The sequence below is a fragment of the Eucalyptus grandis genome, chromosome 8 (assembly GCF_016545825.1).
Source record: "Eucalyptus grandis isolate ANBG69807.140 chromosome 8, ASM1654582v1, whole genome shotgun sequence".
NCBI classification, from domain to species: domain Eukaryota; kingdom Viridiplantae; phylum Streptophyta; class Magnoliopsida; order Myrtales; family Myrtaceae; genus Eucalyptus; species Eucalyptus grandis.
In genome coordinates, this window is record NC_052619.1 from 36,531,088 (window position 1) to 36,558,524 (window position 27,437).

Below are 27,437 nucleotides of genomic sequence, written 5' to 3' on the forward strand. Positions count from 1 at the left end.
GCACCCAAGTAACCAAACTCTGATGAATCTGAGCCCTACAAGGTGAGGGGAGGATCAATCTCCGGCAGCGGAACTGCCTTGAACAATCTCTCCTCAGGCATATCGAAAAGAAACGAGCCTCTTGTTCGGATTACTTTGCGATAACCCCAATGCAAGAACCCATACCAACGCATCCCTTCGAGGAAGGCAGTTTTTTTTTTTTTTTTTTTTTTTGGGAAACAAACTTTTCATTAGCTAACTCAAAGAGTTTGAATACAAAAGACTCAAATCCGAACAAAGTAAGGCCCATAGGGCTTCCGGTGGGTTGGATAACCAATTTAAGGGTAAGGATCCATTTCTTTGGGTTTTTGCAATCCAGTCCGCAACTAAATTTAATTCTCTGCTACAATGGGCCAAATGTAAATTAGCAAAGCCCAGCAGCAAATTCTTGGCCTCAATGAGAATTGGTTCTATTTCCCACAAGCATTGTACTTCTCTCGTCAGCATATGGATAACTACTTTGCAATTGGATTGAAGTAGAAGCCTTCGTTCACTTTGGGAGATAATGAACTTTAGGGTTTCCACCATTGCCAAGGCCTCAACTTGCACAACAGAGTTTATGCTTACCAATTTAGCAAATCCATCCATCAAAACTCCATAACTATTTCAGCAAACACAGCTTATTGCTCCGATCGTCGTTACGGGCAATAAAGTTCCATCTATATTGATTATGAGAGTGTCTTCGCTTGGGCCAAACCAAATCTGAGGTGAGGCTTCCTTTACACCTTTCCCCTTCTTCTTCGCCTTTTCCCAACTATTGAAGCACTGATTTTCTGCCACGGCTGAGCTTATAAGGTGCTTCGGATTCGACTTTAGGTTGCGGAAAACATAGTTGTTTCTTTCTTTCCAAATGCGCCAAAGGATAGATGCAAGGAGGTTGAAACTTGCAGAGGTATGATTGAATTTAAGTATCCATTCATCTATTCGACCAAGTCCATAAGGTGAGATCTGAATTTGTAGTGCAGGGTCCATCCAAATTTGATGCGTCCAAGGGCAAAGTAAGAAGAGATGCTCTACCGTTTCTAGGTTCTGTTTACATAAATTGTAGGTATTGTCTTCCACTATACCTCTCTTTTGTAGATTTTCTTTTGTTGGCAACTTGTTTTGACATAATCCCTATAAGAAAATTTTGATTTTCAAGCTTGTTTGAGCCTTTCAAATCTTTGTCCAAAGAGATTTAAGGATTTGGTGAGAGGTAGAGGCTATGGTGTTGTTGTTCTATTCTTCCTTCTCTCTAATTTTATTATACCCACTTTTAACAGTATAGTCTTATGTGCTTGTGTTTGTCCAACATAATTTATCCTTCTTTGCCTGGGAACCCAATGGGATTGTTAGAATTTCATTAGCTGTGTGATCATCGAACAGAGTCCCAATAAGTTGTTCATTCCAAGCTGGTGTATCTCTGTGAATAAGCTCATAGACCTTTTTTGGTTCATTCCTGTTTGCAAGTAATATGACTCCTATAGGAAGCCATTTTGTCTCTCTGATATTAATCTTTTCCCCGTTCCCTACTACCCATCTTACTGAAGAAAGAATCTCATCTCTGCCCATGAGAAGACTTTGCTAGCCCCATGAAGGTTGATACCCCTTTCCAGCTGACCAAAATTCAGAATGAGGGAAATATAAACCTTTTACTAATTGGCACCACAGCGATGAAGGATTTTGCATCATACGCCATGCTTGTTTACTGAGCATGGCTTTATTGAAGGCGATTAAATCTTGAAATCCCAAACCTCCATTGTCTTTCCTATTCTTAAGAATGTGCCACTTCTTCCAATGTATTCTAGATTTTTGTTCATTAGTATTCCGCCAGAAGCTTGCGACTTTCTTTTCAATACTTCGACAAATAGAAACTAGAACTTTAAAAACTGACATTGCATATTGTGGAAGAGCCTGCACTACTGCTTTGATGAGAACTTCTTTTCCAGCCTTGGACATAAGTTTTTCCTTCCACCCTTCTAGTTTCATGTTTACTCTAGCCAATATCCAAGTGAACATTTGCTTTTTTGTTTCACCCCAATCAGAAGGAATTCCCAAATACTTCCCGGTTTTGGCAATTTTTGGGACCCGCAATTCAACTAAAATGTTTTGGCGGTGTAAAAGGACAATTTTGCTGAAGAATAACCCTGATATATTTAAGCTTATAGCTTGGCTTGAAGCGAAATAGTAGCTATTCAAAATCTCAGCCGCATTTTGACGTTCTTTTATACTCCCATCAAGGAAAAGATTGAGTCATCCGCGAAGAGAAGGTGTGTTAGTGTAGGACAATTCTTGTTCAGCCGAATGCCTTTAATAGTGCCTTGCTCTAAAGCTTGTTTTAATAATACCGAGAGCATGTTTGTCACTATAATAAAAGGATATGACAAAAGTGGATCACCTTGTCGTAGACCTCTTGAGGGCTGAAAGTAAGGAAGTGGTTCTCCATTGAAATTTATACTGAAAGAAACGGTGGTAACACATTGCACCACCCATGTCACCCATTTAGTATGAAAACCCATTTTTAACACACAAGCTTCTAAGAAGTCCCATTCAATTCTGTCGTATGCCTTTTGCATGTCCAATTTCAGTACAGCCTAAAACTTCCACTTTCTATTTTTGATTCTGAGCTGGTGTAGCACCTCTTGAACTATTAAAATATTGTCTTGGATAAGCCGACCATTGACAAAGGCATTTTCTTCTAGTAAGATGAGAACTTCCAGCCACTTCTTCAGTCTATTTGCTAGGATTTTTTTTAGATGATCTTGTATGAGAAGTTGCATAAACTAATGGGGTGATATTGTACCAAGCTCTCGGGATGTGGGACTTTAGGAATAAGGGTGATTTGAGTTCTGTTAATTTCTGGGCTGAGCTTCCCTGTTTCAAAAAATTGCCTTACTTCTTTGATGATTGCTGGTTCTAGAACCTCCTAGTTAGTATGATTGAATAGCCCATTCAAACCGTCAGGACCAGGAGCTTTGATAGCTCCCAATTGGTGGGTTGCTATATAAATTTCTTGGATTGTTACCTCAGCCACTAGGGCTCTATTTATATCTTCCCCCACTAAGGAGAGGCATTTTTCAGTGATAGGTTTTGAGGCCTCGCTGAAGTGTACAAATCTCAAAAATGATTTATGGTCAAAAGTTTGAGCTGTTCCTCCTCCTGTACCCACTCATTAGTCGAACTCTTTAGCATGGATATTCGATTTTGTTGCCTTCTTTGAATAGTTGTTGCATGAAAGAATTTGGTATTTCAATCGCCCCATTTCAACCAATTAATCCTGGAATGCAGCCCCCAAAACATCTCTTCTTGCCTCCATCTTTTCTCAATTTCCCATTTAAGAACCTTTTCTCTCTCCCTGTAAAAAGATTGGCTTGGGGAGTTCATTATCTCCTGCAATTCCTTCCTTAACAACAAGATTTCTTTATAGGCATTTGAAAATTTCTTACTCCACTTTCTAATGCTTTTTTAACCTCATTCAACTTTTGTGAGAAGCTAACATATTTCCTTTTAGCTAAGTTCCAAGCTTGCTGAACAATTAAGCTAAACTCCTTGTCCTCTGCCCAAAAAATTTCAAATCTGAAATTTTTACTTCTTTTGGTTAGTTTTGGGAGCAAAGATAGCAAGATTGGACAATGATTCGAGCCCATAGTTGGAAAGGAAAAGGCTTCCGCATTTGGGAAAAGAGTTCTCCATTCTATAGTACAAAGCACTCTGTCTAGCATTTCTTTGACAAATTCAAGCCATTCCCTACTGTTTGTCCACGTGAACGCACAACCCTTACTTTCTATATCCATCAGTTCACAAGAATTCCAGAAATCATTGAATGTATTTAGTCAATAATGTTCTTTCATTCTACAACCCACCTTCTCCTAATGGTAGAGAATCTCATTGAAATCGCCAATACAAGCCCATGGAAGGGTATTAGACTTGCCGATGTTCCTTAACTCTTCCCATAGTAAAAGACAGTCATGAAACTTAGGAGGAGCATGCACAAAAGTAATTCTCATGACATAATTGCTCTCCTTTATATTACGTACAACATCAATAAAATGCTTGGAAGATGACTGTACTTCAACTAAGCATTCCTCATTCCAAAAATGTGACATCCCGAAATTTGGCCTCTATTTTGAATACACAAAATGTTTATTTTATCGACGCGCTTATGGTTATTTTACTCGGAACTGATCACTCACGAGTTAACTAATCTATTAGGTGAGGCCATTAAGGGATATAAACGCGATAGACTAGAGAATTCGATAAGAAATCGATCGCTCAACCATAATAATCGGAAAGGGTCAATATGACACCGCTATAAATCGACTAGCGAACAGATATAAGTCGATTCAATGGAAATACGTAGTCGAATTGCAGGTGATTCCACCTAATTACAATATTCGCGTCGAACGACAATAAACCGATTTTCTATCAATATTATATTCGGGACACGTAATTGAACTCTCGCGATTTTATAACAATCGAGGGTCATCTACGATTTGAAAATGCACAAATGTGGATAAAAAATCATCAACCACGAATCAAACACGTTAAAACTCCTAAAAGCTACCCGATAGATTAGGTTGTACTAAAGTCGCATTCGGTTGATTTTAACCACAAAGTTTAATTCGGTTTCAGGAATCGAACATTCGAGCGTGCCACGATTTATTTATTGGAGGTCGTCTTATTTTTCGGCGATTTTTTGACGAGTCCGAAATTTTGCGGAAAAATGATTTTCGAACAAAAAGAAAAAGGAAATGAAATTTCGATGGGGAGGAAAATTAGAGTTTTTATACCCCAAAAAGCTTTAATTTGGGAAATTATAGTTGAAATTTTGATTGGTGGAGTGAAGATGAGAGTAGAGTATGAGACTTTTAAGTTATTGTGATGAGAATTAGATATTTTCCTAAGTCTTTGATTGGTCGGTTTTCTCCCCCCCCACTCTTCTTCCCCTCTCTCACACGTGAAATCTTCCCCCTTCTGCCGATTTTCCTTCTTCTCTTCTTCCCTCAGCCTCATCTTCTCCATTTCCCCTTCATTTTCTGCCGCACCACTCCAGCATCATCTTCACCACCTCATCCCATCTTCACGACCACATCATCATCCATCGCCATCTTCATCATCCACCATCACCCAGCAGCCTCACCACACGCCTCCACCATAGCACCATCATCCCATCGCTTCCACCACCGCCGGCTTAAGCATCCCACCACAGCCGCAGCTCCACTGCATCACCACCAGAGCTCCACCGCACCACTCCAGCATCGCACGCCTCCACCATCATCCACCATCGTTTAGCACTCACCCTCACACCCAGCACCACCGAAACTCCATCACCGCCAGAGCCCAACCACCCCAACCTTCGGCGACTCCACCGCCTCACCACCCCCACGCCACAGCCAGCAACCACCAACAACTCCATCCCCACTGCCCGCAGCTCCACCTCCACGTTCGGCACCATCTACCGACCACCACTACCGCCAGCTTCACTATGGCATCCCAAAATTTCATGACAACCCCTCGATATACCATGAACCATGATTAGGTAATGGAAGTGCCGTTTGATTTTGTATTAGCCATCAAGTTGACGAATTTCAATTAATTTAAGGCCGAGCATTGTAAAGGATATGATTGCTTGGATGGAGATGTATCTTCAAGTGACCCAAGGATTTATTAAAGTGCAAATTGATATAGAAATCTTATTCTTGGTGGTGCACTTTATAAGTAGAATTTTATTGATTTAAATTATAAAGTTTTGTGGGCTTATAAGTTGAAATTAGAAGTTTATTTAAATAAGGGTTAAATGGAATGGGAATAGGAGAGGGTGGGCTGAATTTTTTAGGCCCAAAAGCCCGTCCAACCAGCCCACGCCAGCCCCATGGTCGACTGGCCCATAAAGGCCCAAGACCGGCCCAAACCTTGAAGCCCATAAGCCTTGCATGTGAGCTGCCAAGTGGCATGGAGGTTGCGCAAGGTGTGGCTGCCCCCATTGGCCATCTTGGGCGGCCACATGCAGCTGCAATGATTAAAGGAAAGGGAAATTAAAAAGAGAGAGAGAGAGGCCAGTTGAAGGGGGCTGTCATCCAAGTGAGAGAGAGAGAGGAACCGAGAGAGAGGGGGAAGAAGCCGCTCGCTCGCCGTCCTTTCGCCCGTCCGTGTGCCGTCGTTCACTTGATCTTAGAGGCAAGTTAGGATCTACTTTCCACTCTTGCATGTGTGTCTTGCATGTATGTTTGGAATGGTGTTATTTTTGGGTGATTAGGAGTGAGAAACCGAACCTAGAATGCTTTGTTTTTGAGATGGCTTGCTGTTTGCGTGTATACTGCCCGACCCAGAATATTGTAGAGGCTTGCATGCGTATTTTGAGTTGGATTTTGACTTTGACTCTTTCATGAAAGTTGTAGAAAACATCTCAAAGTATAACATGCTAAAATTTGAGACGAAAAAGTTGAGTTTTAATGGGTGAAACCCTCCTCTTACGAAGACATTAGATCTGGAACTGCTTTGTCGACCTCTTGGTGGTTTTATGTGTTGCATGTTGCTTTTTATTGAGAATCTCACTTCGACTCCTTCATGAAAGTTGTAGAGAACATCATAAATAATAACATACTTAAATTTGAGGTAAAATGAGCAATTTTAGCCTAGTGAAACAATTTTCCTTTGAAGACGGTAAATCTGGAAACACGGTACTGGATACCCGAGACTTCCTAGACCTATATGGAGACTATTATTTGAGAATATTACTTAGATCCCTTAATGAAAGTTGTAGGGGACCTCTTGGAGAAAAACATATCCAAATTTCGGAGGAAACGAAGAATGATAAGTAGGCGAAACCTCAATATTTCGGAGATAGCTAAACTGGACCGTTCGGTGCTAGAAACAGGAGCTTCGACCGTCTATAGAAAATTATCTAGAACGAATCTGTCCAGATGTCTTCATGAAAAATCTACCTTAGGGTCTTAAATATAACCTGGTAAAATTTCAGAATTTTTGGAGGTTATTAGGGTATTTTAATCGAAATATTTCAAGAACTGCACAATCTGATTTTATCCGAATTTACATGCTGTATTTGTGCGAACTATATCAACTTGTGCGAAACTCTTTTGAGCATGTGTTCTTCATGAAATTGCTATCTTTTTGTCTTGTCTATCATATTTCCTGATTTCATAATTTTTGAAAATCATATGGATATTTAATTTAAATATTTTCTAAAATTGTGCAAGCTGGAATTTAGTAAATTTCAAAAAGGCATGATAGATGGACTATTCTAAGTTGAATGGACCCCATGGATTGTAATTGTCATTTGTGGTTGTACCTTGCTGCATGTATGATGATGATTGGAAATGCATATAAGAATTAAAATGATGAAAATGGTCTTGTTTGCCATCATATCATATGCCATGTTGAAATTAAGTTATAATTGAAATTGTGAACTAAGATAAGTGAGAAGGCCGTCGGAAGTGTGAGCCAACGATGCCCCGGGAGTGTCAGGATGCCTAGCTAGAAGGGTAAAGGCCGGATGCCCGGTGGCCTAGTGGCGTAATTCCGGAGGGTCCTCGGGAGTTTCGAGATGCCCGGTGGTATATAGTACGTAATTCCAGAGGAGGGGGGAATCCTGGTGGTATGTCGGTACATAATTCCGGAAGCCCTGGAGGTTTGTGCCCGGGGGGATGCCTCGTGATGCTAGTTGGGATGCGAGATGCCCGGAGGTGTGTGCCGGATGCCCGGTGGCCTTAAATGGCTGAATGCCGGAGGTTCCTCGCTATGTCAGGATTGGGTGCGAGCGATAAATGTGGGATGCAAATACTGGTCCCGAGAAAAAGAGAAATGTGGCGGTTCAAAATGAAAGAATAAAAGTTGGAAATTGAAATTGAATCATGCATGGTATGGCAATATGTATACATGGATGCATGATGATGAGTGTAGGGATGTATGTGCACCTATGGCATGATGGTACATGTGACATGATGATGATGAGTGCATGGATGTATGTGCACCTATGGCATGATGGTACATGTGACATGATGATGATGATGATGAGTGCATGGATGTATGTGCACCTATGGCATGATGGTACATGTGACATGATGATGATGAGTGCATGGATGTATGTACACCTATGGCATGATGGTATATGTGACATGATGATGATGAGTGCATGGATGTATGTGCATCTTTGACATGATGGTATATGTGACATGATGATGGTAAGTGCATGGATGTATGTGCATCTTTGACATGATGGTATATGTGACATGATGATGGTAAGTGTATGGCATGATGGTGATGATTATATGAGGATGTATGTACATGCGGTATGATGACAAATGCATGGTATCAAGGTAAATTATGCATGGATGCTTGAATGACATGTGTTATGCTATGATTGTTATGATTGTTCTGTTTGATGCATTGAGTGATTTATTGGGTCATTTACCTGCTGAATGGCTGTACTCACCCCTTTTGGGGAACAACATTTCAGACTAGATAAGATACATCTGCTGCCACTGCCACCGGTAGATGGATCAAGTGGTTGGATATGACCGCGAGGAGGAGGATAGCAAAGGAAGGAACTTTTGGACGCCGACACTGATCGATGGACTTTAAGTATACGACTATTGGAGGAGATGTCGATCGTCTTTTGAAGTATAGCCAAGTATAGAAAACTATGGCATTTCGTTGTACCGACTAAAGATGTCCATCTGCTTTATGTAAATAAAAGTGTTCGGCTTTAACTTACATAAGATGTTTAGTTGGTGTGCATCGTTTTTTTGATTATAGGAAAGGGAGTTGATGGATGTGTTTCCGCTATATGAATTGCGCAAGGGACCGATGAAATTAAAAAAAAAAATGTAAACCCCCAGGTCGTATGGACCCGCTGCAATTGAAATGGTATCAGAGTGACATGTTATAAGGAAAAGTGAAATGTAAGCGAACTGTGGTGACCTTAACGGATCGGGGGCTGTTGAGGGGTGCCACACTTCACCGTCCGTTCCACCACCACACCACCAGCGTCCAGCCCACGGCTAGCAGCACCACCGCCGGCCAGTAATACCTCCACCGACCACCAAGTCGAGCCTTCCTCCCCTCTTGGCTGAGAGCTTGGAGGGATCGCCACCGTCGCCATTGAGCCCCGTTCGATCCCCAAGTGGCACATCCTCGATGCCGTCGCAGTGCGTCACCATCGTCGCGAGCTCGCCGCTGTAAAAAATCCATGAGTTAACTTCATAATATTTGATTAGGCCATTAATTGCGTTTAGGGGTGGTTAGATTAAAGTTAATGAGGATTAGTCTTAGTTAAGCTTGGCTTAGTCTTAATTAAGATTAAGGATGGTTTAGGTTAAGTTTAATTGCGATTAGTGTAAGTAATCTCAATTCTAATTAATTGTGTTTATATTAATTAATCGAGTTTAGTCTTTATTAATCGTAATTTATTTAATTAATCGCAATTAACATAATTAGTGACAGATTAGTTGTTACGTAGAATTTTACGCTCATTTTCTTGGATGAAATTATGCATGATTTTGATGGCTTGTGCGTCCGATATTATGTGATTGATTGCTTGATGGTAGTTACCGATTATTATTACAAAATTCAGTTTTAAAGGCAATTAAATGGAAGAATGGGAGGTGTCGGGTTTGGACGCCAAATTTTACATGCTAGATAAAACTGTGGAGTTTTAAAATAGGAGTGTACTAAGTTTGATGATTCGATTTTGAATACGTGACCATGCATGATTATTTTACCGGGATTTTTAAATAAGAAAAATTGGCCAAGTTCATTTTTTGAAAGCAAAGCATTTGAAAACAAAGTATGGTGTTCTTGGCTAAATATGTACCTACATGGTCACTTAATGGAATTCGTCGCTTGACGAGAGTTGGGGACGATGCCCGATTTTATCAGATGCCCGGCAGGGATCCGGAAGCCGAGTCGCAGTTGAGGCCGGACCGATGCTCCTTTATAGAATGCCATTTAGGCAGGGGTTCTAGACAATGCCCGGTTATGCTTGAAGATCGTTGACTTTCATGTTGGCCGTGGCCCGAGGGGTCATAATAAATGGAACTCGTGTGAATGATTATAATACGTTGCACTTGATTATGGAGTAAAAATGTTAGACATGGTGCCAGATGTGCCAAAAATGGGTTTACCTTATAATCAGGACTCGTGTGGATGCTTGGTGCATGAGAGATATGCTCCGATTGTTATTTATGAACGTTATTCTATTATTAGTGTACGAGACATGCTAATGTGCAAGGGTGTGCCAAGGCAAGGTGAGTTTATGTTTGGCGCGTGCTTAGGCCGCCTTCGAGGTGAGTTCACATCCTAATTAAGGCTTAGGGATTTTAACTCGCTGAGATTTTATCTCACCTCGTTGTTATCAAAATATTTTCAGGTCCGTAAAATGGAAATCCACCCGGTCTATTTCAGGGTCCCACGAGATATGGAGGTAGAGACTACCCTCTACCATATCCCCGGGACCAACCGATTCCGTGAGTTGGTAATGACGACGATTAGGTCGACGAGGGTTTCGTGAATGTGGTGCCCCACCATTTCAAGGCTTGGTTTATTATGGAACCAAACGGTGGCCAAGAGGGTCCCATGCACGGTTTTGATGGGCCGCCTGTAAGGAAATGAGGTTGAGCAAGATGCCGACCCCATGGATATCGACATCCCAGACGGTGTCGTAATAGATTTGGATTCCAAGCCAGAAGGGCCCGAGGAGTCGTGCTGACCTGGCGATGTGCCCAAATTCTTGGCTGGGCCTGGATATAGTTATTAGAGAGGATGTTGTAGTTTGTACAGTTGGAAGTTAACCCCAACCTTGACCCTTTTTGTTAGTAGGTCGTATAGGAGTTCTTTTTGTGATAGGCCTGTATATATTGGACTCCTCGGGTTAACCTGTTGGTATATAAATCGTAGTTTGTGAAAAAGTGTTGTAGTTCTTTTACTATCCCTATTGTTTGTTTATTTGCTGGGGGTTTAATTCGCTTCCACATGTGTTTAATCGAAAAATAAAAAGAATGTGTCGACAACACATCTAGGGATGTCGCATTTTTGATCGACCGTTGAGGGATGTTCGCATACTCGGAATTTGGGGCGTGACAAAAAATCTGCAAGACCCCGAGATACCCATAGGATTTACCGGGAAACTATTATGAAACTATAACCTCCTTTTCATTCTCAAAAGTACGTACTCTAGATTCTTTGTCTCCATTAGAATTAGGATATCGAACCTTTTTTGAGCCATTAAGGCTCTAATGGCTTGAACTGTCAGTGGAGTGCCCAACCCCTGACAGTTCTAGTATAAAATCTTCATTTTTGAGTTATTGATGGGGTGCCTCCATCAACTCATTTTCATCTAGAATTCCCTACTGGATATATCTTTTTGCTTCTTGCTGGTATGAATTTTAACACCCTTTTTCTTCTGCTTTTTAATTTCTGCCACAAGTTGAAGAACCAAGGTTAGTGGATGGGGTTTGACAAGAGCCAAAATAGGGGAAATTCTAGGTATTGTCACGAGAATTAGGGCCTACTCCTACACCGAACTTCCTTCCTCCATATGGGTTTCCTTGCCTTTTCTTTTTTGGATAAACTCCCTATTTGATGGTGGAATTTCTTCACTGAAATTTTGTTCCTCTAGTTCAATCAATTCAGTATTCACAGGTGTTTCTAGGATAACCTCCTCCTCCATGCAATTATCTTCCATCTTTCCATAGAAAAATTTCCAATAAGGGTTGTACTCCTTCGCCTCAACCTTTATCTAATACCCTACCCGATAGTCCTCCATTTTGTCTTCATCAAAGGGAACATCCCGACACTATTTTGCATAGTGCCCAATTTTCCCACACGCATAGCAATAATGAGGTAATCTCTCATACTTAAAATCCACCCACATATTCTTTCCTTTGTAATCAATGAAAGTGCCTAGGATCAAGGGTTTTGGATACATCCAAGGCAACCTTTACTCAACCACTATTTCTATTTGAGATATTTTTCTTCTCCATTCTGACCTCTGATACCTCTCCAATACTACTAGCTATACATGAAAGTATCTCTTTTGTCCTCCATTCAAAAGGTAAACCGTAGATTTACTGAAATTGTAACACTCAGGAGGAAATTGAGGGTACCCATTGTTTGAGAATGAGGAGATGATTCGAGAAACTCTAGGGGCCAGAATACACAACTCTAGACAAATCAGCTTCAGATTGGAAAGTATTGGCAAGGATAAAAGTAGCTAGATTCTCAAAATTTACCTTTTCCGTTCGCCAAGCCTACCTCAATGTGTTTGGAAAGCTTGGAAATTGATATTAGGGTTATTAAGAAGCTTCCCAAAGAGTGTGAGTTTGTTTTTTTATTTTTTTTATTTTCTCTACATAAATCAACTCATCACTAATAGCAACCTTTTTCATAGACCACATATTTCCCAGACGCCTACACAGGGTAGCCATTCTCAAGGCCTCAGCATCGTCTCCCTCCATCCCAGAAAGTTAATCAGAGATGGATGAGGAAGATAGAGTCCTACCTCAACTTTGAAGAAATCCGAAAGGAGGATCCCCAAGCACCTAGAGGAATCCTTGCTCCAGGAGGAAATTTACGATGGGATTGCCTCCTCCAAGAGGAGATTTTGGGTTTAAAAGAGGACGGACTACCCTCCATAGGGTAGAGATAGCTCTTCACAGTCGAGAGAGAGAATGATGAAGGCAGTTCAAAATTGCCATTCCTGTAACCCTCTTCCAGGAATTGCCCTTCAGAGCAGAACATCAACCATGCATCTGTCAAAAACGCTTCTAAACTAACTGAAATGACCACTCAAGAATTAAAATCGTCAGATGAGCAATCATAGTGAAGTCCAAAAAATTTGAAGCTGGTTATCTTACTGCGATAATTAGCTTTAGCTTTAGGGTTTGGGATTTCTCTGGACTCTATAATAGTTAGGTTCCATAAATGATTTGCCATTCAAGCAGCAGAAAAAGCCACTGCAAGACCCAACAATTTGGAGCTCCTACCATGGAACTTTAAGTGGATCATCGACTGCAATGATCTCAGTGTCCTCAATACTACAAATGGTTATTTCGAATGATGCGTATGAGTTCATTTTGCTTTCAGTATGGCCAGACTGATGCTCAATTGCTTTGCTCACTCACAAATATGACCCAAAAAAAAGACCTTTTTAGTCATAATCTATTGGGAACTCATTTTTGAAGGTATTTATATCTGTAAATTCAATTCTTTTAGAAACTGAACAGGCGGTTGTTTTATGATCCTTTCAATGCAATTGGACCTTCATTTTAAACTCCTTTCTCTTTGGTAATTTCAGATGTCTAGTAATGGGATAATCCTTAAATATGGAAAGGTAATGCAAGTCATCCTCCTGGACCCTCTGCAACCAAGACAAGCCATGTATCAACTCAACCTTACAGACCCTCTGCAACTCAACAATCTGCAAGTCATCTGCACCTCGATCAAACTGTGCTAGAGTAGGATGTGTTGCATTTGACTTTGCTAACTCGGAAGTGTTGTTTCTTTGTATGACTGAAACATGTTAGATTTGAAAAAGTGATGAACCTTTTAGTAGCAGTTGAAATTTTTTTTTCTTTTTCTTGAATTATGTTGGAAGATGTGCTTTAAATTAAAAGAAGCGATGACTCAACTATGGAAGATGTACTTTTGAATGGTTAATAGATTGTATTTGGAGTTTATCATGTTGAATTTGCAGCATCATATTCACTAGCAAAAAAACACAGAACTTGATCATTCACTTTGAATGGTCCTTTTCTTTTGATCTGCACGGTCATATGCAAAAAAATATGTACTCACACTGTACATGATTTGCTAATGGTGCTAATACAGTTGAACGCCAATAAATGAGATACAAAACTCAGAACTTTGTCATTCACTTCAAGGCCAAGCCCAAAAACAATGTTCAGACTAGAAAAAGCCAAAATACATCATTCCCATTCTTTGCATCACAGCGGTCTTGCCTAACTTCTACCCGTGAGTGATCCTACCTTAGAAGCAAAAAATATGGACAAACAGCATCTCCAGCAAACATTGTTGCCAATCTAAGGCAAGCAATGTCGTGTTTTCCTACCCTACTTAAACAGGCATAGAGGCGCTCAAACACAACGAAAGAGAGTTAAAATGAGAAAGAAAAATCGAGGCATAAGGTTTATCTTGGTCCACCCTAAACTATGGTTACATCCAATTGAGGATTCCACTGTAATTAGCATTTAACACGTTTCTATTATAACCATCCATGGTCCAAGTCCAAATTACCAAAAAAATATGGACTCAAACTATGAAACCCTATGGTGGCTGAAGGGTTACCTTGCCACTTCTATCGGGACAGCCCTCGGACCCCTAGCTGCTCACTGAGGAGCGAAACCCCTATGCCTTCCTATCGACAAGGAGTATGAACTACACCCAACAGGTGAATCTTCCGACTCTTGATAGTACCGTTGATCATAAGTTATGTGCTCTGGTCACTCCTGGAACAAATCACATTACTGCTGTTAATTCATCTTATAGTGAGTAGGTTTTGATGTGTATCTGCTTAGGACCGCACAAGATGAAAGTCTCATGCACGGTTTTGAACGAGAGAAAGAAGTGAGGAATCCTCATTTTGACTCTGACTAGTTTCTCTCTTTCTCAGCTGATCCTAGAGAAGGAATTGGAAAAAGTTGTTATGATTATACTGTTAATATATTCTAATAGAAGGGAAATTCATAGCTATTTTTTCCAATGACATCTCATTGTTTCTGGGAAGTTGAAATAGCCAGTGCGTATTCAAGTTACCCGAAGGATGAGTTAGTCTAATCCCATTGCATTCATGATACTTTATTGAGAATATGTAAGAAATTCCTGGGGAGAATGTGGAAACAAGAGTTCGATTTCTTGGGTTCAGAGGTAGTTTAAGAGAGAGAAGTCTGAATGTATGTTGTTACCCTCCTATTCAATGTCAAAATATTCATTTAATAATTGGGACGGTCTTGTACGACAACATTTGCTTCAGACTTTTAGAACCCTTTCGGTGTGGGGAAGTGCAGAAAAATTGATTTTTGACACATTTGAAAAGCTTGCTGAATAAGGATTGGTTATTGCGCCCTCCGTGGCGAAAGATCTGATCAGTCCTCGTCTTGCTCTTACTCAGTAAGCTTCTTGACTTGGTAGTATGCTTTAGTATATAAGCCATGCTAAGCAATAGATCGAAAAGCAAAGAAACGGATCTTTCACTCAAAAATCCACCCAATGAAGAGACTATTTGCCGAAACAACCCTAACCTCAGCGTGCGCAGTGGCTGAAAGTTTCACTGGCATATCCTCATTGAGATACGAGGCTACCGGTCAAGTCCTTGATGCAATTCAAATGCGTAAGCAAACGGTGGCAATCTCTAATTTCCGACCCAGGCTTTGCCAAGTTGCATCTACAAAGCTAAAGGCAGGGGATATAATTCCTTGCCAGAGAATCGTCAAGAGCAGCCCCCTCGAGACCATATACTACGAACAGCTCGACGGCGGCATTGGTGACGACCACGGCAGCTCAATGGTGATGTTTCATGAGCCAAAAATGGATGATCCTAGCTGGCAGCCCGATCTCATGGGGTCTTGCGATGGATTGGTCTATTTCGTTGTCTGCGGCGGATTCCTCCTATATAACCCAACCACCAAGGAGTCGAGGAATTTGCACAATTCCGATCTTGTTATAGGATTCGAGCGCTTCCATGGATTTGGATACGACTTTGCATCCAATGGCTATAAAATAGTACAATCCAACGGTACTAAAAATTTTCAGATGGCGACATTCTCGCTCAAATCCATTGCTTGGAGGATGATACAAGTCCAACAAGAATGCCACCTCACCAACTACCGAGGAGTATATTGGAAAGAGGCCCTACACTACCTTGGGGTTGACCAGAGAGCCAAAACAAGAAAGAGACTACAATTATGTCATTTGATTTGGCAGAAGAGCAATTCCACCAAATGCTTTCAATCCCTAAAGTAGCTGGGGATATATTTTTCGAGGGACTTGGTATTCACGGGGCAAATCTGTTCATCTACCACGGCACCAATAATGACCTTTTTGAGGCATGGATAACAAATAAGTACGAGAGAGGAGGATCGTGGACAAAATTGTTCAGTATCTCGACTGAAGGCATACCTGGCTACAAATACTGGCCGATCCCCCTCATATAGACAAAGAGTGGAAAAATCTTCTTCCAGATTGATGTGTACCGGATAATTCTATTCAATCCAGAGGAAACTACTTATATGGTTCATCCCATTTGGGCCTACAACGGTATCAAATTTGTTATCTATGTGGAAACTCTTGTTTCTCTCTATCTAGGCTGTGAGTCATCAAGAATCTAAAGTCTTCTTTTAGTGGATTTGGTTTTACCATCTTCATTGTAGTTTCTTTTTTCGTGGAGATATCTAGCCATCTTGAACGGTAGAATGATGTTACTGAATTCGAAGACGAAAAGAGATAATGTCAAGATTCTATTGTGAGATCTGGTCATTGATTAGTAACTTCATCATTATGCTTTCTATAATTCATTTCTTCCAAATATTCAGTTGGACAGAACTTGTTCTTTCTACATTAAATAAAAAGAGATATGCATTGAGGAAGTATACGGATCCTCCATCATGAAATAATCAAATCAGAATGGAAAACAAGAAATCTTGAGGGAGATCAACTTCATAAATTGTGAAGAAAAAAGTACATTTCCAGCCACTAGAGAGAGAGAGAGGGGGGGAGAGAGAGAGAGACGTGAATGTACGTTATTACCCTCCCATTCACTGAATAAACATTTATTCTGCGAAGCATATTTTTGCGCATATGCTATTTCGTAAGCTCACTCGCGCTCTCTCTGCGCCTCGCCGCCGCACCGCCGTCGATCCCTCCTTCTCCGGCGCCGCTGGACTCCAATCGCGATCGCCGCCGCGCCAACGAGCCCCACTCACCCTCTGTCTTCTACCTCCCACCTCCTCGACCGCGTCGAACGAGCCCAGGATCCGAGATGATCTAGGGCTAGGGCTCGCACGACCCTGATATCTCCTGTTTCCATGCGTGGCGAAAGACCTGATGAACCCTCGTCTTGTTCCGTGCTGCGTAAGCTTCTTGACTTAGTGTGAAGAAAACACATCTTTCACTCAAAACCTGCCTAATGAAGGGAGCATTTGCCGAATCAAGCGGGACCTCGGCCTCCGCAGTGGCCGAAAGTTTTGCCGAGGATATCGTCATCGAGATACTCTTGAGGCTGCCGGTCAAGTCCTTGGGGCGATTCAAATGCGTCTGTAAAGGGTGGCGGTCTCTAATATCCGACCGGGGCTTCGCCAAGTCGCATCTGGAAAGGCTAAAGGCAGGGGATATGATCTCTAGTCAGAGAATCTTCAAGACCAGCCCCTTCGAGACCATAGACTACGAATTGCTCGACGGCGGCATTGGCGGCGAGGATGATCGCGCGGTGGTAAAGTTTCATGAGCCAAGAATGGACGATTCTAGCTGGCCTCTGGAGCTGGTGGGGTCTTGCGATGGCTTGGTATGTTTATCTGTCATGGGTTATAGCGGATTTGTCCTCTATAATCCGACCACTAAGGAGTGTAGGAATTTGCCCGATTCCCATCATTTTCGACCAGATGGGTTTTTCCATGGATTCGGATATGACTCACGATCTGATGACTACAAAATAGTACAACGCAAGAAGTGGGATGGTTTTGAAGATCAACAGGTGGTGATATTTTCGCTCAAATCCGGTTCTTGGAGAACTACACAAGCCAAACTAGAAAGTCATCTCTCCCTCTACGAACGAGGAGATGGAGTTTATTGGAAAGGGGCCTTACACTGGTGTGGCCTCGGCCAAGGCAAACAAAAGACCGAGGACGTGATTATATCATTCGATTTGTCGGAAGAGAAATTCCAGCAGGTACTTCGGCTCCCTGAAGACAATGGGGACATGCGTTTTGAGGGACTTGGGGTTCACGGGGCCAATCTGTTTGTGTACCACGGCAGCTATAAGGACTGCTTCCAGGCGTGGATAACGAGTGAATACGGGAAAGGAGGGTCGTGGACAAAATTGTACAATGTCACTACTGAAGGAATATCTGGCTACAGTTTTTGGCGAAAAATCCCTGTAGCATACACAAAAGTGGCAAAATCGTTTTCCAAGTCGATGTGTACCGGACGATTATGTTCAATCCAGAGGATAATACTTACAAGGACTATCCAATCCAGCGCCACCACGATGTCGAGTCTACCATCTACATGGAAACTCTTATTTCTCCCTATCTTGACTGTGAGCCATCAAGAATCTAGAGCCTTTTAAGAGTTGCGCTAGTGGATTTGGTCTTAACGTTCTCGTTCTGAGTTTCCTTTTTATTCAATAAAGAGATCTGGACATCTTGAGCTGTTGAATGATCATGTGGACTTTGAAGAAGAAGTAATGACTCTGTCAAGTGTCTATTATAAGATCTGGTCATTCGTTAGGAGCTCCATCATTGTGCGTTAAGTATTCTGTCCTCTCCGAATGTTTGGCTAGATCTCTGCTCAACGAATGGCCATTCAATCATTTCTGTTTTTATAGAATACTCACTTCACTGGCTAATGTTGTCCGATCTCATTTGTGTAAATTTCACCAACCATTCACCGGGTAATGTTATGCAGTGAACATTCAACACTAATCCTGGGAAAGTTATTATCTAGTGATTGGGTTGCCGTGGAACATGAGGGACATAATTCTAACAACAGAACCATAAACGAAGGATTCCACAAAACTGTAATTTGACGAAAGTAGAAGGTTCAGGTTCAGCACCTATTAGTGGACGCAGCTAAATCTGCTTATCGACGGAGGGACAGAGGCAGAATCCACTCAATACACGTTGGAGATTTGTTCTTTTTTTTCCAAATTCCCTTGAAAGTTGAATACTCTGGTTCAATGCGAGCTTCCATGGAGAGCGAGAGCCCGTCATTAACAAACTGGATGCAAGCAACCCCTCTGCTTTTGAAAACGCTGATAGGATAGGACTCGTGTGCTCAGGCTGCACTCTGTTACCCCAATCTCTTTAGGAAACCATGCAATTGGCGGTGACAAGCAATCAGCCACCTCTACATCTCCCCAGTTCATATGCCAAGTGTGCCACAGCTTCGTTATGTCCTGACTCCTGCTCCTCCACAATTGTCGCCTCAACCTCAACTTTTGGCAATTCTGGAGACAGCAGATGTGGTCAACTTAAGCCTGCAACGACACTTGCGATCACTTGATTTCCTGCCGGACACTATCTCCCCCATTGCTGCTGCACGTACACTTTCACATTGTTTTCCTCTACCTTTGACCACTCATGCACATCAGCTTACAACCTCCCTTCAGATGAAAGAAAGAAGATAGCGCTTGGACGGTCAGTTTAGTGGTTGCGTGGTTGCACTTGTTATGAATCACTCCAGAGAGGCTAAGGATAGTTTTCAAAAGTTGGCACAAGTTATGGTTGCTGCAAAAGGTAAAAACAAACTGGAAAAGGAAAATCTCACGCACAACAGCAACAATGACTAATCAACACATACAGAAAGGAAACTTGAACTTATATAAGTTTTCACTCTCTATCCCCATAGAGCGAATCATAAGATTGTCTGAGCAAGCGCAGTCCATTGAATTGGATTACATTTCTATTTTTGTCTAGTACGACTATCGTCGGCCATTAGATTTCATCAACAACTGTTTCTTTTTCAACTTCTGATAACATAATTTCACTTTCGGATTTGATTCTCTTAAATTGCTATTTATTAGGTATAAGGAGTCCAGTCTCCAGTCTACGTACATTACCTCTTGAATTGATTTGTGACTCAATCATTGCTAATTAATTTTTAACTTTCTTTCGTGAAAACTTCAAGCACAGCCTTTTTCATGCGTGTATTGTAGTTGTCCCATACTAAGTGCACGGTCCAAATGCAACAAATTTGACTCAAAAGAAAGCATAAGCACATTAGTATTATCAGAAAATACTGTCTTTCATTCATGTCTAGGGAAAAAAAGAGCAAGAGCATCCTGATAAAATATGCTGACTGAAGTAAGAAAACATCAGAATCAGTAAATTTAATCTATTTCTTTGGCCTGTTTCAACACACAATTTCATTCCACTAACTTCTGTGCTACCACATTGTTAAAATGGGGCGAGACCAGTGTCTCAACATAGGCTAGATACCTATATCATTGCCAGTCATTGCCTATAAAAGTTGAGAAACTTTGAAATGTATTTTACGCAGGGTCATGTACAACAACACGATAAACCTCAATCACTTCACCCTCCTCTGTAACAAACAATGTTTCTGAGCCAAAACTTGCTTGAAGGCAACTCTGTGCTCATTGCCACACTGTACAGTTTTGTCCATGACGGCCTTACTCCACGTTCTTTCATATTCATGTTTTGTGTTTTGTCTAATTGGATGGTACCTGCGCACCCAAGTAACCGAACTCTAATGAATCTGAGCCCTACAAGGTGAGGGGAGGATCAATCTCTTGCAGCAGAATTGCCTCGAACAATCTCTCCTCAGCCATATCGAAAGAAACAAGCCTCTTGTTTGGATTACTTTGCATAACCCCAATGCAAGAACCCATACCAACGCATCCCTTCGAGGAAGGCAGTTCAAAATTGCCATTTCCTGTAACCCTCTTCCAGGAATTGCCCTTCAGAGCAGAAATATCAACCATGCATCTGTGAAAATTGCTTCTAAACTTGACTGAAATGATCACTCAAGAATTAAAATCGTCAGATGAGCAATCATAGTGAAGTCCAAAAAATTTGAAGCCGCTTATATTACTGTGACAATTAGCTTTAGCTTTAGGGTTTGGGATTTCTCTAGACTCTATAATAGTTATATTCCATAATACAAATGATTTGCCATTCAAGCAACAGAAAAAGCCACTGCAAGACCCAACAATTGGGAGCTCCTACCATGGAACTTTAAGTGGATCATCGACTGCAATGATCTCAGTGTCCTCAATACTGCAAATGATATTTTCAAATGATGCGTACGAGTTCATTTTGCTTTCAGTATGGCCAAACTGATGCTCAATTGCATTACTCTCATAGATATGACAAGGATAAGACTTTTTAAATCATAATTCATTGGGAACTCATTTTTGAAGGTATGTATATCTCTAAAATCAATTTTTTTAGAAACTGAACAGGCGGTTGTTTTATGATCCTTTCAATGCAATTGGACCTCCATTTTAACCTGCTTTCTCTTTGGTAATTTCAGATGTCTAGTAATGGGATAATCCTTAAATATGGAAAGGTATTGCAATTCATGCTCCTGGACCCTCTGCAAGCAAGACAAGCCATGTATCAACTCAACCTTATAGACCCTCTGCGGCTCAACAATCTGCAAGTCATCTGCACCTCGATCAAACTGTGCTAGAGTAGGATGTGTTGCATTTGACTTTGCTAACTTGGAGTGTTTTTTCTTTGTATGACTGAAACATGTTGGATTTGAAAAAGCGGTGAACCTTTTAGTAGCAGTTGGAATGTTTTTTCTTTTTCTTGAATTATGTTGGAAGATGCACTTTAAATTAAAAGAAGCGATGACTAAACTATGGAAGATGTGCTTTTGAATGGTTAATATATTGAAATTTGGAGTTTATCATGTTGAATTTGCAGCATCATAGTCACTAGCAAAAAACACAGAACTTGGTCATCCACTTTGAATGGTCCTTTTCTTTCGATCTGCACGGTCATATGCAATGAGTACTCCTGTTAAATCCGCAGCATCAATATGTACTCACACTGTACATGATTTGCTAATGGTGCTAATACAGTTGAACGCCAATAAACGAGATACAAAACTCAGAACTTTGTCATTCACTTCAAGGCGAAGCCCAAAAATAATGTCCAGACCAGAAGAAACCAAAATACATCATTCCCATTCTTTGCATCGCAGCGGTCTTGCCTAACTTCCACCCGTGAGTGATCCTACCTTAGAAGCAAAAAAGATAGACAAACAACATCTCCAGCAAACATTTTTGCCAATCTAAGGAAAGCAATGTCCTGTTTTCCTACCCTACTTAAACAGCAGGCATAGAGGCGCTCAAACACAACGAAAGATAGTTAAAATGAGAAAGAAAAATTGAGGCATAAGGTTTATCTTGGTTCACCCTTAAACTATGATTACATCAAGTTGAGGATTCCACTATAATTAGTGTTATGCACATTTCTATTATAATTCTCAATTACAAGAAATATATATAATAGCTATTCATGGTCCAAGTCCAAATTACCAAAAAATATGGATTCAAACTATAAAAGCCCTCTAATGGCTCAGGGGAGTGTGAACTTTTGTCGGGACGACCCTCGGGCCCCTAGCCGCTCACTAAGGAGCGAAACCCCTATGCCTTCCTGTTGATGAGGAGTGTGAACTACACCCAACAGGTGAATCCTTTGATCATTGATACTACCACCGATCGTAAGTTATGTGCTCTGGCCACTCCTAGAACAAATCACCTTACTGTTACTAATTCATCTTTTAGTGAATAGGTTTTAATGTGTATCCGATTAGGAGTCGCAGGAGATGAAAATCTTATGTGTGGTTTTGAATGAGAGAAAGAAGTGAGGAATCCTCATTTCGACTCTAACTCGTTTTTCTCTTTCTCAGCTGATCCTAGAGAAGGAAAGGGAAGAAGTTCTTACGATTATTCTGTTAATATATTCTAATAAGGGGAAATTCATAGCTATTTTTTCCAATGACATCTCCTTGTTTCTGGGAAATTGGAATGGCCAGTGCGTATTCAAATTACCCAAAGGATGAGTTAGTTTAATCCCATTGCATTCATGATACTTTATTGAGAATATATCTTAAATTTGAACCTATCGAGAAAACCTGGTCTGAGTAGACATTCAAAATCCAAGTAAGGCTTGTGATTTGACATCTAACATTAGAGTTAGATTCCTAGATTGAATAGGCCACCTAATATTGTAAAGAGGTGAGTTTTTGGTTTTAACACATCAGGAGCTTTCAGCCCTAACAATTTAATTGTGCGACTCATGACTTACATCATGAAGTCAATAAATCCTGTGATAAGATTTGTGAATTATTTTGTGAGACTGAAAAATTATTTTGTTATGAATTGTAAGAGCTAAATACCGAGTGGCTCATTGGATGTGTGATTGGATGATGGAAACAACAATTGTGTCACTCGAGTATAGTTGAAACATCCATTGTATATTTCATTCTATAGTGAAATTATGTGGTGCTCTACTTGTGGAGTAGGTCTCATCGACTGAATCCCGTAAACCTGGTGTCAAATTCATTTTCCGTTTTCAATATATTTATAGTTTCATCACTTCTTCTTTGCAACAATATTGAGATTGTGTAAACATAAGTATAACAACTAGCTTCATATTCAAGTTTTAAAAAATCCAATCCAAAAAGAATATCCGTATCAATGGCAAAATCCACTGTGTTGATATACAACGGAGGATGTACTCTCTCAAGTGTCGCACCAAAATGGAAATTACATGAAATGACTCAAGTGGACGAGATAAACGGAACCACAAATGAAGACCTAGCACCCACCGTGCTTTGTGTTGGAGAAAACTTCCCTACTTATTTTGAAGCTGACAAAACATTTCCATTAGTCTAGTCTGAAGACTTGCGGACTCTTTCGTCAAAGTCTGAAAACCGCCAGATTGCCAGACTCAAGATTTAAGGTTTGTCCTCATTGATAGTTTCTAAACCGACGAAGAAGACTTATCAAGATTCAAGTGTTTCTTTAAGGTTTTGATTCGAGCGGCTAAAGAAGATCTCATGGCTAGAGATAGCATCTTAGGATCTATTATTCGTTTTGAAACTAATTCGAGTAATTTGGATCCGTTGATTGGCGAAGTATACTTTGAAGGTTCTACTTATGAAAACTTAGATCCTGATTGTATGGTTGAGCAGGATTGATGGGCTATCATCACATTCCTTAAGTAACTCAAGATTTCCTTAATTGATTCTGTTCAACGGATAGATTAGAAGAACTCTTTTGGAAGGTGCCAACGGTTATGAAGGCATGGAGGAGTATATAAAGAAGATGCTCTAGTTATTCGAGTGTATGCGCGATAGATAAATTTCAAAGTTTGAAGCTCCTTGTTTTTTGTTGATTCAATTGTTGAGCGAAAATTTGTAATCAAAAGAGAGTTTAGACATTTGTGAGGCCTTGAGGAAGTGTAGCAGAGTCTCTACATTGTGGAATCAAGAACGTGATAATGTAACGACTCTTTTGATTCATAGTGAAATCCAGCCGGTAGGCTGTCAGTGCGAAAGAGTGGACGTAGCTTTGATTAAGCCGAACCACTATAAACTTTGTGTTCTTATTCTCTTCCCTAAATTCTTTTACTTTGTTCGTAACTCTATTTAATTATTAGAATCCGATTTCCTCCGCAGAGTCTATTGTCAATTAGACTTAGGTTAAAAGTAAAATCTTATACTATATTTTGCAAAAAAAAATTTCGTACCTATTCACCCCCCTCTAGGTGTTCATACTTGTACTCTCAATTGGTATCAGAGCCTATATACTCATTTAAATTGAAGTGTTTTATTTCAGAGTTAAAGATCCATGGCTAGTATGTTAGCTCCGGGTTTGGTTGAGGGCAAAGCAACACCGAGACCACCTTATTTTGATGGAAATGAATACATCATATGGAAAAACAAGATGAAAGCATTCTTTAGATCGAAAGATCCTCTGGAATGGGATGTCGTAGACAAAGGAATCATTCCTAAAGTTACAACAGTCTCGGAAAGAGGAAAAAAAGTTGCAAAGGCAAGCGAGATGACTTAAGAAAAGATAACCAAGAGACAGTCTCGGAAAGAGGAAAAAAAGTTGCAAAGGCAAGCGAGATGACTTAAGAAAAGATAACCAAGAGACAAGCTCTTGATGCAAAAGCAATTTACTCCTTATATTGTGCATTATCTCCTACTGAATATAATAGAATATTTTCTTGTGAAACAGCTAAAGAAGTCTAGGATAGGCTACACATCACTTATGAAGGAACCGATCGAGTGAAAGAAACCAGAATCAATATTCTGCTCAATCAATATGAAGCATTCAAGATGAAGCCAGGAGAATCTATCACTGACATGTTTAGTCGTTTTACAGATATCGTGAATGGTCTTGAGTATCAATGTCAACCAATCTCAGGACCCATGAAGGTTGTTAACAAACTGCTGCGTGGACTGTCCAAAGATTGGAATCACATAAAGACATCAATAAGGGAGACACAAAGAATCATGCTACTCTCGTTGACAAATTGGTTGGCACTCTTGGTCTTATGAAGTGGAGCAAATCAATGAAGATGAAGATCCCAAAGGTAAAAAAATCTATTGCTTTAAAATCTAATGATGACTCTGATGTTACAGATTTTGAAGACGATATGGATGATGAAGAGCTTGCTCTCATGATAAGAAGGTTCGAAAACTGAACAAAAAGGGAAGAAGATTAAATTGGAAAAACAAAGCTCTCAAAAGTTTCAAAATAAATTAGGCGAGGACGATGAATCCAATAAATATGTGATTTGTTTTGAATGCAAGAAAAATGAACACATCGGACTAAATTTGTCCCTTGCTAAAGAAAAGAAAGGAAAAGCTGATAAACACTGAAAGGCACTCAAAGCGAGAAACTTGAAGTGATACCGAATGCGAAGAGAGTGATGATGATTATGCTAATATTTGCTTAATGGTAAAATCAGAATCAGATTCAGATTCTGAGACAGATACAGACTCATACTCAAACAATGAAATCGAGGTAAGTAATTTAAAAATTCCTACGAAGTCTCTAAATATATTGATGAACTGTGTCTTAGTCTCAAAATCTCTCTCAAGAGAATTTCTGAGCTAAAAAGAGAAAATTCTACACTAAAAATTTAGATAAAAGTTTTATCACTTTGAAAGAAAATGCAGACTCTCTTTCAAAAGAAAATACACTTTTGAAAAATGATATTTCAAGTATTTCAAAAGGTATTCTATAGGATCCGAGAAATTGGAAAAGATTCTTTCAAAGCACAAAGACCTTACTTTAACAAATCGGGCTTGGGAATGACTTTTGAAACCATTCCTCTAATTGATTTTCCAAAAGTAAAGGAAAGAATCAAACAAAAACCTACAAAAGAATTTTATAGAAATCATTTTCAAAAAGTCTTTGTAAAACCTATTAGCCGTAGTGCTCTTAAATGTTCTAAGTGCAACAGCTCAGAACACTTTGAGAAAGGATGTCCCATGGTTTGGAAACATGTTAAGAAGGATTGTGCAAAGACCATACATTGCACTAACTTCAATGGACCCAAGAAAGTATGGGTACTAAAGAAAGCTTGAGTTTCTTTTCTAAATGCAAGTCACTATCAAGAAAAAATGTCAAATGGTACTTGGATAGTGGATGCTCAAGACATATGACGGGAGATTCAAGTTGTTTCATAAAGCTTATGCAAGTTAATGGTGGAAAAGTTTCTTTTGGTGGAAATAACAAAGGAAGAATTGTCGGATGCGGAATAGTAAAGATTTGAAGTCTCACAATCAACAAAGTCTCCTTAGTAGAAGGACTCAATTACAATTTGTTGAGTATTAGCCAACTATGCAATACATGTTTCAAAATCAATTTTCACGAAGGAATATGTTCGGGAACCAATAAAGACTTCTCTCAGACTTTCACGGGGCAAAGACATGGGAACATCTATCTTCTGGATATCAAACCAGAAAAATCCCAATGTCTAATTTCAATACAAGAGGAAGTTAATCTATGGCATCGGAAACTTGGCCATATTAACATGAAGCAAATTGCCAAGATCTCTGCAAAGAAGCTTGTTCGTGGACTACCCAACTTGACATACCAAAAATCTGAATTATGCACATTACGTGTGTTGGGAAAACAGGTTAGAAGTTCTTTCAAACCAATTAATCAAGTTTCCATTAATAGTGTGCTGCAGCTTCTACATATGGATCTCTTTGGACCAACTAGAACTCAAAGCATTGGTGGAAAGAAATATTGCCTAGTAATAGTGGATGATTATTCACGATTTACTTGGTTATACTTTATGGCAAGTAAGTTTGAAACATTCTCTTATTTTTTAAAGTTCACTAAGAAAGTACATAATGAGAAAGGGTATATTATTTCAAGCATACGGACAGATCATGGAGGTGAGTTTGAAAATCAAGACTTTGCTAAATTCTGTGATGAATCTGGCTTTCAATATATGTTCTCCTCTCCATACACTCCAGAACAGAATGGAGTTGTGGAAAGGAAGAATAGATCGTTGTAAGAAATGACTAGAACACTTTTAATTGAAAGCAACATTTCTTCTCGTTTTTGGGTTGAAGCAGTTTTACGTAGCATGTTATATCATTAACGAGTTTTCCTAAGGCCGATTACGAGAGAAACTCCCTATGAGTTGTTTAAAGAAAAGAAGCCA

The 27,437-nt window shown here is 40.1% G+C and overlaps 1 protein-coding gene across 1 annotated transcript; it reads left to right on the top strand.

The window, feature by feature from the left end:
• Positions 1-17,176: 17,176 nt before the first annotated feature.
• Positions 17,177-18,324, top strand: LOC104417084 (F-box/kelch-repeat protein At3g06240-like). The gene is made up of 2 exons (XM_039299921.1): positions 17,177-18,087; positions 18,147-18,324. The coding sequence occupies exons 1-2, from the start codon at positions 17,177-17,179 to the stop codon at positions 18,322-18,324; spliced, it is 1,089 nt and encodes a 362-aa protein (XP_039155855.1).
• Positions 18,325-27,437: the final 9,113 nt, after the last annotated feature.

Excerpts from the sequence above, each read along its gene's own strand:
- LOC104417084 (XM_039299921.1), top strand. The coding sequence starts at position 17,177 with ATGAAGGGAGCATTTGCCGAATCAAGCGGGACCTCGGCCTCCGCAGTG. Across the intron at positions 18,088-18,146 it reads GGAGGGTCGTGGACAAAATT|CATACACAAAAGTGGCAAAA; the intron begins GTACAATGTCAC and ends AAATCCCTGTAG.